The 18,480-nt window shown below is 36.3% G+C and overlaps 1 protein-coding gene across 1 annotated transcript in view; it reads left to right on the forward strand.

Moving 5' to 3' along the window:
- The first annotated feature begins 2,150 nt into the window (after positions 1–2,150).
- LOC144452151 (protein bicaudal C homolog 1-like) overlaps positions 2,151–18,480 on the forward strand; it is an 88,111-nt gene continuing 71,781 nt past the window's right edge. The window contains exon 1 of the mRNA XM_078143188.1: positions 2,151–2,347. Coding sequence (XP_077999314.1) covers positions 2,155–2,347 — 193 coding nt within the window. The 5' untranslated portion in view covers positions 2,151–2,154. The remainder of the gene's footprint in view (positions 2,348–18,480) is intronic.

The raw sequence follows: 18,480 nt of genomic DNA on the forward strand, positions 1-18,480 counted from the left end.
CCGAGGGTGGTTGTCCTCCATCCATCCATCCATCCATCCATCCATCCATCCATCCATCCATCCATCCATCCATCCATCCATCCATCCATCCATCCATTCGTCAGCTGGTTTTCATAGTGTCGATGTATCATCTCCAATGCTAAACCGTCCACCATTTGATATTTGGTAAACAAACTTTATTATGTACTTTGGGTTTAATATATTCAGATTTTGTAATGGGAAGATTGCATATACATCTATATATGTATGTTTTCCGTTTTTGTTGTTGGTGTTTTTTTTTTTTTTTTTTTTTTTTTTTTTTTTTTACACATTTTGCCGGATCCTTATAGTTTTCATCGGTGAAAACCACCACAATCGAATCTCTTCTTGGACTATATATTTGGACCAAAGTTTGTTTGAATCAAACTTTTTGTCCTGAGGCTGTCATAAGTTTATACACATTTTTCCTTCTGTTTTAGTCGCCAGCAATTGTTGGCCATACACCTGTGTCTGTGAAATCAAATGATTCTCTCCTGACACTGTGCGCAGATCATGCAGATGTGGACATATTAAAATCGTGATAAAGCAAGAGCGAATTGGGTAGATAGACCAGTTTTTGTAAACTTGGATAAAGAACCGAGGACCAGCTACCACCGGATGTTGAGACTCAGTTATTACACGGCGCCAGGCTCTGAACAATTACAACACGGTATAAAACCATGATGGTTACTTGTCTGGTATCATGTAGCATGGAATTATCATCGTTGTTTTTGAGCTTCAGAGAATCGACAGTCTGTCCTATTGATTCGCGTCTGATACAGGTTAACAGAGAAATCTAGATGTGTTCTGAAAACACTTTTTGAAACCCCCCCCCCCTAAAAAATATCATACTCGTACCTGTAGGAAAGTATGTCGAGGACCACCGTTTGTGTTGTAAATTTCCTCATGAACAACGCCGCCTATAGCGTTGATATTTCACAACATACCGTTTGACACCTCATTGCATTCACATTGTACAGATAGCGGTATGGTAACGCAACCTTCTGTTCTGTGTATTGTCGGTGTATCTCAAAGACAGTACCGTATTTGTACATTTCCTTTGTTATCTTATTCAGAGAGAAAGACGTTAATAAGTTCCGCTAAATAAAAAGAAAGAAAGAGCGCCACAGGAGAAGTACCACCAAATAGTAGTTAGTACCACAGAAGAAGGGCTGTATCTATGGCCCTATCGGCATTCAATTGTCATACCTGACTCATAAACAGACAATAGTTTGTCTCGGACGAAATAGATTTCCTTTGTGAAAGTATTCAAGTTCGATTTGTTTTCCATACATCCTAACTATAAGGGTCTAAACCCTAAACACACATAAGCTCAGCTACTGTGCTGTTGTAAGCGAACGGGAAGTGGCAACGCCAAATCGAAGTTTACCTGTCGTGCGCAACTGCAGAAATTTTATGTTGCAATGAATAACAAGATGAAAACTTGGTTAAAAACTACAATTTTGGGAAGAGAAAGTATTAGAAGAAGACGAGAATACTCGCAATTAATTTAAATTGTAGTAACTTTTTTGTCGTAAAGTACATCGTTATTCCTGTCAGCTACAGTACATCCCCATTGTACCTTCTGTCGGTGATTTCCGTGGTTGTAAAAGAATCAATGAGTCGAGCCGATAGGTGTGGTGTAAGTGACGTCAGTTCTAATTTTTACTAAGACAAGAATTTACTCATACTCTCTGCTATGCCGCTGCACTCGGTAAAACATTTCACTATTCATCCGCAATGGTACAAATTTGTAGTTTTTTTAAAGTTAATGTTTAATTTTCAAACGTGCTTGATACAAATAAAATCGTGATAATTTTCATCGAATTAGTAAATCAATGATTTAAAACCCTAAAATGTCCATTTAAATTCAGAAAGGAAAAAGTGGACGAAGAAAGAAGTGCGAAATTTAACCGATTAGTAATATTGAAAATATGATAACTTTGTTAAATACAATTAATATTAAGAATCAATCAATGTATTATTGATCCCCTATTTGGTTGCAAGCCTTTCACTGAATGGGCGACATGTAATTATTAAATTATGCAAATTAGATAAGTGTGTCCTGTGGCGGATGTATATATCACCCAGCGGTGATACGTACAACAACAGTGCACGGTGTAATGTGGATTTGCAATGGCGGACAGTGTAGCAGTAGCGAACACTATGAGGGAATTGGTATACAGTAACAGAGACTACAGCCCAGAAAGAACAGAGACAAACATTCAGGAAACTATGGACGAGGCTCAGCTCATGAAAGAGAGGGACCCGGACGTTATAGAGGAAAGATTTCGAGTTGATCGCAAGAAATTGGAAGCGATGTTGCAGGGTAAGTTTACAATATTAGTGCATGCATGTAGGTGTACACAGCTGATCGTCTCAAAGCCAGGCGACCCTTACGGAAGTTGCGATGTGACAGTTTACTAGGTTTTCGCTGGGAAAGCGTTGTTGGTAACGCTTCGTTGAGCGATGCACCAGTCTGCAGTCATCGCGGGAGATCGCGATAAGTTGACTGCCACACAGTCCAGCTTGGTGAACGAGACCGAACTTTAGCAGGTTGACCTCAGTTCAACATTACCAAAACACGACAAGCGACTCAGTGCGAAAGTTTTCTTTACCGTGTTACCCGACCTTGACAAACGTATTTTGCTCATGACCATTAAGAATACATTGTTTTCCTGTCGGCGATCGACGCCAGTTCGTGAAATGTTTGGAATCGGTAGTGAATACCGTTCATTAGAATGAAAGAAAGTCAATCGATATTGGTGCGCGATGTTTACGTTCGCCAACATATACCGTAAATGCATACCTGTTGACTCAGTGGTATGTACGTATACTCCAGACATACTTCTAGGCTAATATACTTCGTCCATTCTAGTAAAACGCGACCACAGTCGAAACCCACAAATTTCATAGCCCTCGTATTTATGTCGTTTGGCATCTTTTCAAAACGTCATATAATCTATCGAAATCGTCCTTTTCAAACAGACAAGTGTCGTCTGCAACTCCATTTATTTCTCTCTCAATTGTAAAAATGTGAATACTGAAGCTCAGTGGAACTCAATGAATGTAAAGTCAGTGAATGACACCTTTTGTTATTGTATTTTAAGGGACGGTACGGTCCTTTTTCCTTGCTGTCACTTCGCATGATTGTTTTACTATTTTAATGCACATACAAATGCAGTCGAGTAAAGTTAATCTGTTCTGTGTGGACTAGCATTGGTAAGCACATCACCACATAAATTGTTGCTCATAGCATTGTTAAAAAGCAATGCTTATAGTGAGGGTTCAGATTGAAGCACCTGTTTTGCCGAGAGTGGCGATTCACCAGTTTCAAACAATTAAAGGTAGAGCATAGTGGTGAATTGTATAATTCTGACAGACTGTGAATGGACTACGTGCTGTAGACAAAACTAGTGGTGTCCGTGTTTGTTTTGTCAGTTTGGTGGTGGTGTCGATACTGTCAAGTCAGTCCCCGTCTTACACATTGAAGGGCAATCACAATGAGCTGCTTGATCAGACTTTATAGAATTACTGAGTCATATGTTGCTAAAAAGTTTTTCCCGTTTTTCGTTGAGAGTAAATGTGTGGAGGAATGATTCAATAGAATACAGTAAAGTAATGTCTTGTCTGTGACTGCTACAGCAGACAATAATGAAAGGAATATCTCAATTCAAAAGTATCTTACAGCGTCATGTGCACCAATTGAAAGGCTCCTCTGTTTAGCTGTCATCTTCTCTATTGAAAGCACTCTATAGCTGTCTTCTGTTTTTGGGAATAATGAAGATGGCTCCTGATAAGTAGCTTAGTCCACAATGGTTGCATATCATCCATTCAAACTGTAAGACAAGCAAAATTGCAAACAAAAAGCTGTTTTGAATTTTTATGGCATTTCTGGTAGCTTCATTTGGCAAGGTTTACATGTGGGGTGACACTTTGGGGAATATAGCTTGACAGTTAGGTGAATAACAACATTAAGAATGACTTTTTTGGAAATTCGGTTTTCAGACCCATTTAGAATTAGCTGGCTGTGTTGTTTGTTCACTTTGTTTCAATATTAAAAGAACTTGGCCAGGGATTAGGTGTATTGCTGGCCTTTCCATCTGTTCAGAATTGCCTACAGGTGTGTTGATGTCATTGCATGCCACCTGTAGAATACTGCTAGCCAGACACCTTTAGTAGCCCTGAATTAGATAGAGGTCTGAAACAACAGAGTGTTAATTGTACAAGAACAGTTGAATGGTAATTGTTTTAAATAGGTGATACTAATTAACATAATTAAATTAATTAGAGAATAGCCCATCAATTAACAGTTTCAACAAAGAATGATTGGTGATTGAGTTTATGAGTATTGCTTTGATTTTATGGTTTACAGTAACAGAACAGATAGTTATTAGCTTGCTTTTCAAACTGCACTACTAGTTTTAACTCAGAGCATTATATTTTTAATGAGACAACCAGCAATATGTTCACAGAAGATTGTTAAAATACCAATAATTAGACATTGTACATGTTAATTAGGGGTTGATTTTATCCAAATGTAGTACGGTAACAGGTTGATATGATTATGATCAAGAGATTTATATAGTGCCTAGTATCCATCATGTGATGATGCTGACTGGTGCTGTACAATGAATTCTGTCACAAATAAGCTCTCTTGAAATAGTAGTGATTTGAAAGTTTGGTGCAGAGCAGACAGTGTTTGGCAGTTGATTCCAAAGACTTGCGACAACGTAGCTGAAAAAACGATTTTCATATGATTTAATTCTTGTTCCGGGAACTATGAGTGTGAGTGATGTGTGATGACTTGAACGCAAAGATCTTGTAGGGTTGGATAAGTTCTGCAAGTTATTGAAGGTTGAAACAAATCGATCTTGTAAGGGGTGCTGATTTTAGGATGCATACTTTACAGCTACGCAAATATGTTAACTCACAGATCATTCAGTACATGTTTAGAGTGTGTGATATTATGAGTCAATCATTACATGTATATCTAAACAAATAAGTTTTTTAAAAAATCGTTTCAGTTACAGCGAGTGTAGATTGAAAAGGCAGCTAATAACTAGGAGAAATTTTGATGGATGACTCCAATTCAGGGTCACTCTCGGATGAGACTAAATCTCTTCTTATAACATATACAAATGGAATGGTTTTTGGGTGAATGACCCTTCATATTACATCCCTAGTGACTTTCTATTGAAATGTCATTCATAATAGAACGCAAAGTTCAAAGACAAACAGGATGTACAGACAAAAAAAGTCTGAGTACTTATAGGGTTGTATGTTTTGTGTCATTTTTAGCAGTTTTTTTTTAATTATATAGTAAGAACTCTAGAGCTATATAAAAGACAAACTTCTTTTTCCAATTTAATTTTATACAAGTTGCCAATTGTTAATAAAACATGACATTTACTTTAGGAAAATTTGTAGGAAAATGTCACTTTTTTATACCAGATTTTCCTTTTTCTGTTGCTTAGGTTGTAAGATATTTGTGAAAAAAGTGGTTAATAATTGTTTTTGGAGGGCAATATTGATGAACATTACGTGTGAATATTTAAGTGTTTTGTATTGCACATGTTGTGTTGGTGTTATGAAGTGATGATTCATGGAGTCAAAGACCTTGGGTCAAAGGTCAAAAACAATCACATTTATTTTTCAAACTGTGACAAATTGGACAAACAGGAAATTAAGTTTTCCTACTTTGATGAAGTTGAACAGTTATAATTTTGTGGGTAGCAATTACTGGACAAGACAGTTGCCACTACCAGTGTTACATAGGTACATAGACATGCACCCACATACATACATACATACATACATACATACATACATACATACATACATACATACATACATACATACATACATACATACATACATACATACATACATACATACATACACACATACACACACACACTTTCACATTCATACATAAATGTAGCTTATACTGCAATTAACTACAGAATGCAAGTTAACTTGTTGAGTGTTTTCTTGTAACAATGTTCAAATCTGTAGTTTTACTGGCCCCATTTGCACACTGTACTTACCTGGTATATCTAAAGTTTTATGAGTATAGTCATAATTAGATTGACTTTTGCACCTGTTTTACTATTATGAATTTAGCTACCAGTAGATGGTTGTAGCAACTGTAACAGAGTTGACTGATAGCATAGTTTTACTATTTTTACATTTCAGGCAGGCAGGCAGTTGACTGTAAAGTTTTCCTAATATGAATTTTGCTGGATAGTTGTGTCAAGTATAACAGACAGGCTGCTGATAGCTAAATCGTGCTTAGGTGAATTTATCCATTATACTGCAGGCTCTTTACTGGTGGCCAAGTTGTACAAATATGAACTTAGCTATTTAATTATATTGCTTGCAGTTCACTGGTGGTCAGATGTCACTAATATGTACTCGGCTACTATCATTGTTACAGGCATAATGACAGTGACCAAATATTGATGGCCAATTTCATTAATATGAATTTAGCTATTATATTGCAGGCATGTGGTCTGTAACAGTGTAAGATACAAATGTTTGTGCCATGCTCAGCCAGCAGTCATCGTCGCAGTTAAGAAGCCTGATAGGACTGAACAACATGATGTATCTTACAGTTTAGCAGGCTTGATGACGACCAAATTTTGCAAATATGAACTTGGCTATTTTATCATTTCCTCTGTATTTCCTGCATGCAGTCCACTGATAGTTCATAGCATGTCTTTGCTTTTAAGATTTTAATATTAATCTGCATCGTTACACATGTCACCATAATTATGAATTACAGGATATTCCGTCTCATCAATTCCCACTTCCTTATCAGAAACTGATAATTTCCTATCGGGACATTCCGGATGAAATTGTGGAATGTAGCTATGGTTCCTTTCCATCTGTCGGCTTGCTAAGATTGCCGTCGGCTTACTAAGATTGAGAGTTTGTATCCTTGAGTACTGCGATAATACAACTTTTAAGATAGTGTCTGACCTTCATTACTACCTTAAGGAACAAAAATTAGTTCACTTCAGGGGCCTCTTTCTAAGTCATAAATAAACTGGCCTTTCTGGACTTAATTTCAAACAGATTATTGCCAAATCTATCATTGGTGACTTCCTATGTGTACTATACATTTATTGACTTCAGGTACATCGTTGTGTTTGTCCATCAGTAGCTATTCAAATATTAAAAAAACAAATATTTTGGTTATGAATTATGATTATTGTGTACATTGTTATCTAATTTCATAGGTTATTTATTGTATGTGTATATTGAAAACTCATAACTAAATATGGCAACCGTGCAGTGCCTGTTCCCCTCTTGTGCTAGTGCTGAAATTACGTGACCAAAGTTGTTGTTTTATTGGAAATTTCATTTGAACCTCAGCAATGTTGTTGTAAATGTACTTAAGTTCCCCTCACTTTATTGGGTTACCACATAAAATTATGGTACAGACTGTCAGTGTATAGGAAACCGTGTCGGTTTTACAAATTTTCTTCTCTTTGTTGCTGGTGTTTCCCAAACTTGAGGAATAAACGCTGCTCAACTAGAGCAAAGTTCAAGATATGATATAAATTTATTTGTTTACAAAAAAAATTGTTTTAAAGTGATTGGATTTTTCGATATCAAGGTTTCATGATATTGAGGATTGCCCTGATGGCAGATTTAAGAAAGACTTAGATAAACACACTAATGACGTGTTAAGTACAGAACACCCATTAATGGTTCACCGCTATCTGTTTGAACCTTACTGGTTGTAATACATGGTGAGAAGTCTAGATATGACTGGAGTCTGATAAGATATCATAATGACCAAATACTGGAACAAAAACAAAAACATGGTGTGCCTGGCCTGGTTTTTCCAGTCATTGCACTGAGGGTTGATGCCAATATCAATCTGCATGTACAGGGATAGAACGTTTTACTGTTGTATACACCAATGTCAACCTGCATGTATATGCATAAAGTTTTGACAAAAAGCAGCAAGAAATTTCAATTTTGCTAGCTTGGAGTATAGTATGTGCAGTTTCTTTTGGTTTCTATGTAGTTGTATCAAAACAGAGCCAGCAAACACTACTATGAAACAGGCTGTATGTATGACTCTCCACAATTTCTACAAAATAATGTGTTTTATATAAACTCATTTACTTCAATCCATTATACTAATTGATTACAAGTTATGCAAATACAAGGTATTCATTTGACAATTCACCAAGTATTCTGAATATTAATAATAGTAAGGATTGGTTCACACGTGGGACTGCTAATCTTTTGTAGAGAATTGATGTTGTTGTGTGAGTAAACAACAAATATTGAATATCTAATTATTTCAACACAAACACCATGAGGATAAGCTTCTTGTGCCATACATGTTATATTCTGTGGAGGTATTCAAATATATCGTACATGCTGATAGGTGGACCTAGCCTAGATCGTGGAATATAGGGCTGGCAGGTCAATGGACGGCAAGGTGAATACAGGGCCAGGCCAATGGACTGCAGGGTGAATACAGGGCCAGACTGGTGGACTGCAGGGTGAATACAGGGCCAGATTGTTGGACTGCAGGGTGAATACAGGGTCAGATTGGTGGACTGCAGGGTGAATACGGGGCCAGGTCAGTGGACTGGTGGGTGAATATAGGGCCAGGCTGGTGGACTGCAGGGTGAATACAGGGCCAGATTGGTGGACTGCAGGGTGAATACAGGGCCAGGCTGGTGGACTGCAGGGTGACAACAGGATCAGGCCAATCGACTGCAGGGTGAATACAGGGCCAGGCTGATGGGCTGCAAGGTGAATACAGGGCCAGGCCAATGGACTGCAGGGTGTACGTGATCTGATACAGTCAACTGAACAGCTTTGAGAGAGAGGGAGTAACTCTATAACCACGACTATAGTAAACTACACAACTTCATACAAATCTATTGTGGTCAAAATGCTGATACAAAAGACAGTTCAGAAAACTAACACACAGTCTTCATTCACTAGTACAAGTACGCATACTTCATTGTGGTGCATAACATGGGACATGCCTTACATTGGTAACATAAGAGGCGTGTATATTGTAAGGACATAAGTTGAAGGTGCCTTGTCCCCCTTATCTCGTAAGCATAACTTCATTCCTGTACACTGGGTGAGACATAAGTACCAGTGAAATAATTTCATGTTTGAAAAATTAAAAATTGTGAGTGTCCATACATCTTTGTGAAACATTCTGTAATCATTTCATAATATATGTACAATATTCAAGATCATTATATTAAATATTTAGCTCACCTTCCACCCCATCCCCCACCCCATCTTTTCCCATTTTGTTTGGATTTTTAGACACAACTAGGAAAAACTTAACAAGTGCCTGGAGAAATATTTAAAAGCAGTATGGTTGTAAATCTCTTTTTTAAATACATTCGTCAAAATCTGAAATAATCAAAATTGACTCGCAGAAATTTGAATTATGAATATTCGCAGACAGACTGAATTTTGTCTTTGTATGGTGGTCAGAGATAGTTGCTTTATACTACTACTTGAAAGTACAGTGTTTTTGCTAAAGTTGGGCACTTCGGTCACAGAGAAATCAAATCTGGTAAAACTTGAATTGCGTTCCATACATTGTACCATGATGTTGTTTGGGTAGAGTGAGCTCTCGATTTTGAACTGCAGTAAAAAATGTGTCATTTGTCAAATGAGAGAAAATATTTTGCTTGGGGTCAAATTGATCAAAACTTGTTTCTTGTGAGTCACATTTAGTAAGGGAACACCAAACTTTGGAGTGTCACTCGAAAATTACTGTGCATCAGTGGCACGTCAAAGTGGCTTAGAAAGCAAACTGATTGGAAAAACCCTACAAAAACTGAGGAACTATAGAAGTAGATATCTTTTATTTACTGAAAACACTGCATTTACTGGATGAAAAGTTAACCCAGACATACTTAAAGCCTATAAGTGTTTACATATACATATATATAATGTTTTCTTGAAACGATTCATTGATTATGTCAGAAACTGTCCAGTAGTAAGTGTCACATACACACACAAGTATATTTTATATATCTATGGTGTCACTTTTGATTCATGTACATGTATTCATGTATTGTATTGTTTTTTTGTTTTTTTTGAAAGATACCCCAGGTGCAGTTTAGTTGTATAAACAAGTACTGTATATTATACACTCTGATAATTAATCCTGGACTATCTTAACAGAGAAAGTGGTGGTTGTAGGTGTGATTACACTAAAGACAAATTGACTCTTTGGGAGGATGACATCCCAGAATCAGTTCATGGTATGATGTCAGAGGGCAAAGGTCAAAATATCAGAGGGCAAAGGTCAAAATGTGTGATATTGTATAGTTTTGTGTCAGAGTCGAGTTCCACATGCAGAACTGTATATTTCATTTTTCGGATATTGTCATGTGATTACGTATTAGTACTGTTGTTATGGCAACTAAATTTGAGTAATATTATATGATGGTGATCAGTACAAAATGTATGAATATTAAATTGTCCCTAACAAGGACATTTTCTTTTGCACAGTAACCCTTTAGGAATTTGTTACCAATGTCAAATTTTTTCATATGAAGTGTTGCACAGTTACTAAGTAACCAAATATTCATCTATTTTCTCATAACTATATTGACAAGTGAAAAGGGGTATTTTGTAAGCGGTTTAAGATTTTGTGCAGTGGTAGCCTGTAGCGACTCCACCCAAACCCTACTAACTAGTTTTTATCGTGCTGTATATGTACACAAATATCGTGTGATACATTGGCACAAGTTCAACACATTTTTGTCTCTGGGGCATTCTTTTAACTTGTATTATAGTTACAACATGAATACATTTGTTATCATTCAGTCGTGATTTATATATTGATTCTGTATACAGATAATGGGGTATAGATTTGTCAAATACTACTTATTAATAGCTGTGATTGTTTTAGAGTTGAATGGACAGTACTGAATTAAGGTCACCGTGAGGTCACACTGTATCCCAGCTACAAGAACATATATTGGTTCTTGGCAGAAATCATTTAACCTTATGAACTCCGTGAATGTTTTATTGTCTGGTTGCCCAGGTAACATTAAACAATACGAATTCTTTTAAAGTATGTCTGTCTTTGTTTCCATGTTTTACTTGAAGTTGTGTGACCTCACCCTCTTTTCTCGATGTTTTTAAAAAGTTATACAAAAAAATGTTAATATGAATAGTTTTGAAATTGCCAACGCTGTTAAAGTCAATTATTAATATACACATGTTTACTTTACTCTTTACCTAAGTATTAAAGGCGGATTTAGTGAAAAGGGTTCATTTTTAGATGAAAATAGAACACTAGATTCCTTAAATGTCGTGTGGCAGAGTGTACATAAACATAGATATTTAAAAATGTCCTGTGTGTTTTGTTCACATGATATACTTCGAGATATTACACGAGTTGTGTTTGGCTTAGTGGTTAAAGCTTGGAGCTTTTACATACACATGTCAGGGTTTTAGTCAACTCTGGGTTCGATTAAATTTATTGTATAAACTGACCGAACAATGTACATTTTCCCTGAGCATTTTGATCTCCTGCTGCTTTGACACTGAACCCTTGAGGGGGCTGTCCTAACTAGGCCAGGGTTACCAATAGTATTCCCTCTAGTAGTGAAACACACAATTTTGTGTTGTGAGTCAAACTGATTAAAAACTGAGTCACCACATAGAAAGATAGATAGGGGGAACCCAATTATAGGTACATCGCAAGAAATTACTTTGTGTCAATCCTGGGGGTGGGGGGGGAGGGGGGTGGGGGTGGGGGTGGGGATATTTCCCAAATTTTCAGATGGGGTGCACAACACAAGTTCAAACATTACATTTAACGATGTATACTCCAAAAACTAACCTATCTGTAGGGATTTCTAGTCACAGTTATCTGGTCATTTATTTTTATTTTGATGCTATGAAGCTATTTGTAAAGATGACCCATTTAGGTGGCAAATACCTGTATGCCTCTCTACGGGAGTATCCACCCTGGTTATCAGTGGCATGTCAAATTAGCTGAGAGGTAGATTTAGACATGCTACTGGTTCGTAATCAAACTTATAGTGTATAGTACTATGAATGAGGAATGATAACAGGTTTACCTGATGTCTTGTGCTTGTTATATCAAGACTGTCAACTACTATCAAAAACCCTTATCAAGTACAATACATCTTTTGTTCATTTGGACAACAAGAAACTATTATTTCTGGTTTTGACATGTTTTGTGCCCGCATGATAACACAAGACAAATATATGTATTGATACTTAGCTGTTGCTGTTGATAATCACATGTTTACTCTTGTCAATTTTAAAGTCTTCATGAATAATGTTTTGTGAAATCGTCTTCGTTTGTTATCACGGTTTCCACATTGTCAGCATACACAGATAAAGAAATACTAAATAGTGCATTTAGGAATATAACCGAACTCTGTGATGTGAGAGTGCAAGTGTTGTGTACTCGGGGTATTTGCATGAGTGCTTGCAGTGTTCTCTGCAGCAGTACAGTAGTCTAGTTCTTGACAGACCGTATTCCATACTACGTTATCTTCTAGTCAATCCCGTTCCCCAACCCTATGGTGGGCAAATCGCGAATGGCAGTAGTAATCCATCACAGATTGACAGTCTGTCGTGATTGTTTTCATGTTTCTAGGACTGATATGGTATGCAAATGTCCAACCAGGACTCCACCTCTCCTACCTCCAGTCTGTTTAAACTAAAATCAGGTGGGGACACGACAACGTCATCATGTTTATATGAACACTGTAGGAGGAGCACAGAATTCTGTGCGAGAGTAATGGAATTGACTAGACAGTATAGTATGAAGATAACGTAGAATGGAATGCGGTGTGTCAGGAACTAGACTAGTACTGAGTGGTGATTGGTTAATACACCAAATAGTATTGGGACTGCTGATTGGTCAACCATTGTCGTCATCCTGTAACTGACATGACTAATTGGCTATATCAGAAAACAGCAAGAAAAATAAAAGATGGTTGAGTGATTTCCTGAGTGATGTTTTAGCAACATTGTGTTAGGATTTGAAACTGGCCATGGTTTGTCCATTGTCTATTTTTCTTTCTACATGATTCCAGTCTGATAATTCATTGAGTCTTGTCCAAGTACTTGTAAGATGAGAGAGTAAACAAGCTAACTAAGTTTTGCTTCCAAATTACTTCTGCCTCTTTTAACATGGAGTTGGTTTTGGAGTGCAGCAGCGATAAATTAGGAGTAGTGCATCATGACAATGGCTTGATCAGCGTTTGTTGTGTTGGTGAAACCTGCCTTGGCCAGGGTTTATGTGTTAGTGGTACCATGTGGCCAGGGCTTTTTGTGTTGGTGGAACCTGCCTTGGCTATGTCGTAGCCAATTGTTGGTGGTACCATGGGTTGGCTAGGTTTTGTTGTGTCGGTGGTTTCCTGCTTTTGTCAGGGTTTATTCCATAATTGTGTTGGTGGTACAATGGCTTGGCCAATTTGATATTTTGAACATGTCAGATAATTTTCAGTATGATTTTCATGATGATAATGACCATGTGAACCGTTGTGTAGATTTTGGAAAGAAAACACTTTCATGACACAAGTAATAAAAACAATGAAAGATTTTTCTGTTGAATGTATATATGTATGCTTTCAGTAAGATGTACTTTTGAGTGTTACAAAAGTGTTGTACATAGACACTATACAGACATCCGTCTTTTCAGAGTGCTTAAGAAATTAGAAATTGACACTGTGAAACAAACAAGTCATGAGTGCAGACTAGACTGATACAAATCCTTACAGCTAGTTTTATTCTGAAGTGTTTGCACACAGACAACTAATAATCAACATGTGCTATATTCTAAGAAGTGCATGTTTAGAAATAACAAAGTTGTCCTGTGGGTCAATATTATGTCAATTATTCCAGGTGTGTGGTATACAGGTAGTTTAGCTTTCACTCGGCACAATTGTAATAGTAGGCCTTTGAAAAGTATTTACCTGTAGACCAGAACACTGTGTTTTGTAAATCAGGGATGACACCTAAGTGATTCTGTCAACTTTAAATGATTTTTATTTTGGTTGTACATTTTGAAGACAAGCAGGCATGGTTATGTTATGAGGACTTTCTGCATTAGGTTTCATGTCTGTTTATTGTACAGTCCATACTTTAGCCAGTGGGCCTTCTACTAAGAGACAAAACATTTTCTTGTGGGGGGAGGGGGGAGGGGGGAGGTGGTTTAAAATGTTTATAACTGTGTTTGCTTGTCAGTCTTTATATTGTTAGGGATAAGAACACCACATTTTGGTACATCGAAGGAAATTACTTCGTGTGTGTCAATGTCACATACTAGTATTTGGCTTACAGGCCAGTAGGCCATCACAGCGTAAGATATATGGGAACACCAAATATTGGTTTGAATTTGCTATGTATTTGTATGTATCAAATTGACTTACCAATGATACCATACTAATTGCAGTTCTACAGATGTGGTGAAAGTCGGTACAATATCATGATGCAGTAGACCAAAGAACAAAACCATGACATATTGCTTAGACTACTGTCCTGCTATCACTTGATAGATGGACTGTGTGTAGACACTTTGTCACAAAGTGAAATAGGTCTTTCTATATTGGCGCAACTCACATGAAAGATACAAACAAGATATGATGATTTGTGTTTGTGGATTGATGAAAAAAGTTTGAAAACGGACTGTGTGACATGGCATATGATGGGATTACACATATCGATAGGATTAAAAGTGATTACCATCAATATTTTGTGAGCTTAAAGCTTGAGAAAGTAGAGATTAAACTTTCCTAATCCATCAACTTTGAGATGTTGGTCTAAACATTTACCTGATACATCTCCCAGATCTTGAGATTCTAGATTTATTCTATATTAGAGTGAGGTTGCATTTCTATGATGGCACCTAATTGTGGATTCAGTTGATGGCATGATTTAAATATGTCTCATTATGTATTCGACCACTAACAGTCTATACAGGAATGCCATTCGAGACCAGTGGAACACAGCTATCGTTGTAGACGCAGAAGGACAACGAAATTTGAAATCGAAATGTCAGTTAGGATAGCAGATAGGGTGGTAGTACTAGACGTTTGAGTCTACATGTACATATAGGCTACTACTACAGAACTCAAAGTTAATGAAAAAATGTCTTTATTTCCTGGAGTGGCATTCACCTTTAAGCACATTTCGACTTAAATCACAAGAATTAGTGGATTAAAAAACAACAAGAAAAGTGATAATGTGTGAGTACATTTGTATGATCACCTCTATGAAACACTTTCACCATTGTCACGTAATTGCTGTCAGCTGCAATGATGGAATATTAACAGGGGTACCATAAGCAGATTATGGTGAATTTATGAGGTGAAAACTCGTCCATCCTGTCATACTTGTCATAGATTCATAACCCTTTTATAGATTTATGAAAAAAGACCATAATTAATTATTTTCGCATGGTGGATAGACGTCACCCAATTCTTGTCGATATGATTGATGGGTAAATATGAAATAGTCCTGTTTTCAGTTATGTCGAACCTGGATCGTTCTCGATGTCTATCTCTGATGGGACTATTTTGTGATTTACATAATGTTTTTGATGTCTATGCTTCCATATAGAAGAAGTTGAAGATGATTTCGTGAGAGTTTTAGAACACTTTATGTAGGAATTACACAGTCAGTATTATTTCATGACAGATTCAATATGCAAATCCTAGATGGACCTGAGACATTCCTGGCTACTGTGCACCTTGTTGTTCCATGTTTTACAAGTTAAACAATACAATGTACACATGTGTATATATGCATTTACGTTACCACTGGCACATTGAAGAAGTTCAAGGTGACTTCATGAGGGTTTTGGAGAGCACTTCTTGTTGTAGGTGTTTGTACATTTTCAAGACAGATGCAGTTATAATGCATTCATGTTTACACATACATATCTGTGCCCCTATCGAAGTACAAGTTCTTTCATGCCCTGTTTACTGTCTTGCCAGTGTGAACTGGGTTTAGGTTTCACGTAGATGTCAATGTTAAATGGTCCTGTGACTTGTTGTAGCTAGAAGAATAATAAGACGTATACAAATATATATAGAATTGACTGTTCTGTTCTTGTAAGACATGGACAAAACTGGTTATTGGTGTAATATAGAATTGGTTGTTGGCGTTACTAAAGACATCAACAGATTTTATAGATCCTGTCAAACAAAGGCAATACTGGTTTTTGATGTACATGTACATGTAAGACCTATAATTACATATGATGTATTGAATACTTCCATTGTTGTACATGTATACGATAGGTATGTACATTGGAGTATAATATCGAAAACATGATTGCATACCTGTATGCAAATTTAATGCATAAATTGAGTCAATATACATGAAACTGATGCACAGTTAAAGGAAATTTTCTGTATTGCATAAATGCATGTACACTTAATAATATGACAACACTGTGGTTTGTAAGTTCCAGCGTGGGTACTCAGGGGTATTTGCATTCATCCTTGCAATGTTTTCTGTTACACTTTCACTTTAAAAAGTAAGACTGCAGAGAACACGGCAAGCACTCACATAAATACCTGACACTGTGACAGCACAGAACTTGCACTTATGCACCATGGGAATTCTGTCCTAGAACTGCATATTTGTTCAGTAATAGATACTAAAGTCATGAAATTTCTAGTAATGCCAACTCTCAATACATGTCGTCATAGCAACAAAATCAGTGTACGTACTTGTTAGGTCAAACAGAGGTCACGAATGTATAATTCTTTAACCTAAGATTATTTTTTTATTTGGAAACTGAAGTATTACTGTATAAAAATCGATATACCAGTATTGCCATTTCTCATGTCTAGGGTGACTTGTATACGTATGTCACTCCTTTGATAGCCTACTGTCGATCTTGGCAAGTAAGCCTTTCAGGACTTACATTTCAACTTTGACACAGTTGAAGTTTTTGTAAATCATATGTTGACCTTGATAATAAATGAAAATCATAAAAAAATATTTCAGAAATATCTGTCGGGAATACTGTTTTGTTCCTGTTGAATATTGACACATTTCAGATATTTAGGTAGCGGAATGACGTGAAAACTATGTCATTGAAGAGGAATATTTGCTGTTTTTGAATGTATATTTAGTGTTTTTCAAAGCCTTGTGTTCAAAACATTGAATATATTTCAGCAACTTTTTAAAGGCAAAAGTAGTAATTTTAAATTAGTCTTGAATGCAGTGACTGGTTTGTACAGTGGATGAATGATTTCCATAGGTTGTCACGCACAAGCAGTTCAAAGTTTTATAATGTTCAAAGCAGTTCAAAGCAAAAGCAGTTTAAAGCAGTTCAAAGTGTTAAAGTTATAACCAATGTAGTAGTATAGAAATTGATACGTAGTCGCTTCAAAACTAGATTCCTATAAGGTAACTTCACTATTACTAATATAACTTATCTTTTCATTTACCAAGCTGATGAATATTTTTGGTCAATGTTTTAAATATTCGTACTTTTGACAACCAGTATGCCATACAGGAACTGATTTGCTATCAGCAATTGGTTTATACAATATTGATAGTTTTCAACACCGTCTATATAATGCATAATGGAATTGTAAAGACACAGTTCAAAGTCAGATTAAAATTTGCATGTGAAAAACAGTTATCTAACTAAATAGAGAAAAGTTTGAAAGATTTTGTATTTCTCTGAATAGAATTAAAAATTGAATGTAAAATTCACAAAGTACTAGAAAGAAATGGAAAGGCTTCACAGCCTGAAGTTGTAATTTAACTTAAATAGACAACAAATAAAAATAAAAAAGAAATTATGGAGAAAAAAAGTTGGTCCATCATGAAAGACTGGTCCTATGTAATCCTTATGTTTTTGCTGCATGATAAGATAACACTAATGTGAGAATCGGGGATTGAAAGCAAAGTCTTTGAATGAGAAATTTCTGTTGAGATACAAATGCTTACAGTATAAAAGTTAGAAGTCAATTTGGTGAGATCCAGAACATATAATTTATATTTAGTATATTGTGTGATATGGTCTGTTTGTGTATATATATGTATCAAGTCAATGTGTAGGTGAAAATTAGCCAATAAGCTGTTTACCAAATATAACAATAATGTGGACACTGTTACAGTAAGTGGCCTAGTTTTGTAATCAATGCCCTACATATTGTGTACTTCTAGAATGGCAATCACATTGATATATGTCAAGGGTAGTATATGATCTCTTGTACTGTATTTGTTTACATAATATGGCATACCGCTGACGTGAACTTGTCTGTTACTGGTCAGACATGTGTATACACATGTTATATGGTGAGCTACACAAGTATTACAGTTACAGTGCAGTTAAACTTCTGGTTTCAGCCAGACGTCAGTCTGTATGCAAATAGTGCTATAATTAAATATAAGAATTGCTGGTTGTAGCTAGTCAGATTGGTCTGTACGCTATCA

The sequence above is a fragment of the Glandiceps talaboti genome, chromosome 22 (assembly GCF_964340395.1).
Source record: "Glandiceps talaboti chromosome 22, keGlaTala1.1, whole genome shotgun sequence".
NCBI classification, from domain to species: Eukaryota; Metazoa; Hemichordata; class Enteropneusta; family Spengelidae; genus Glandiceps; species Glandiceps talaboti.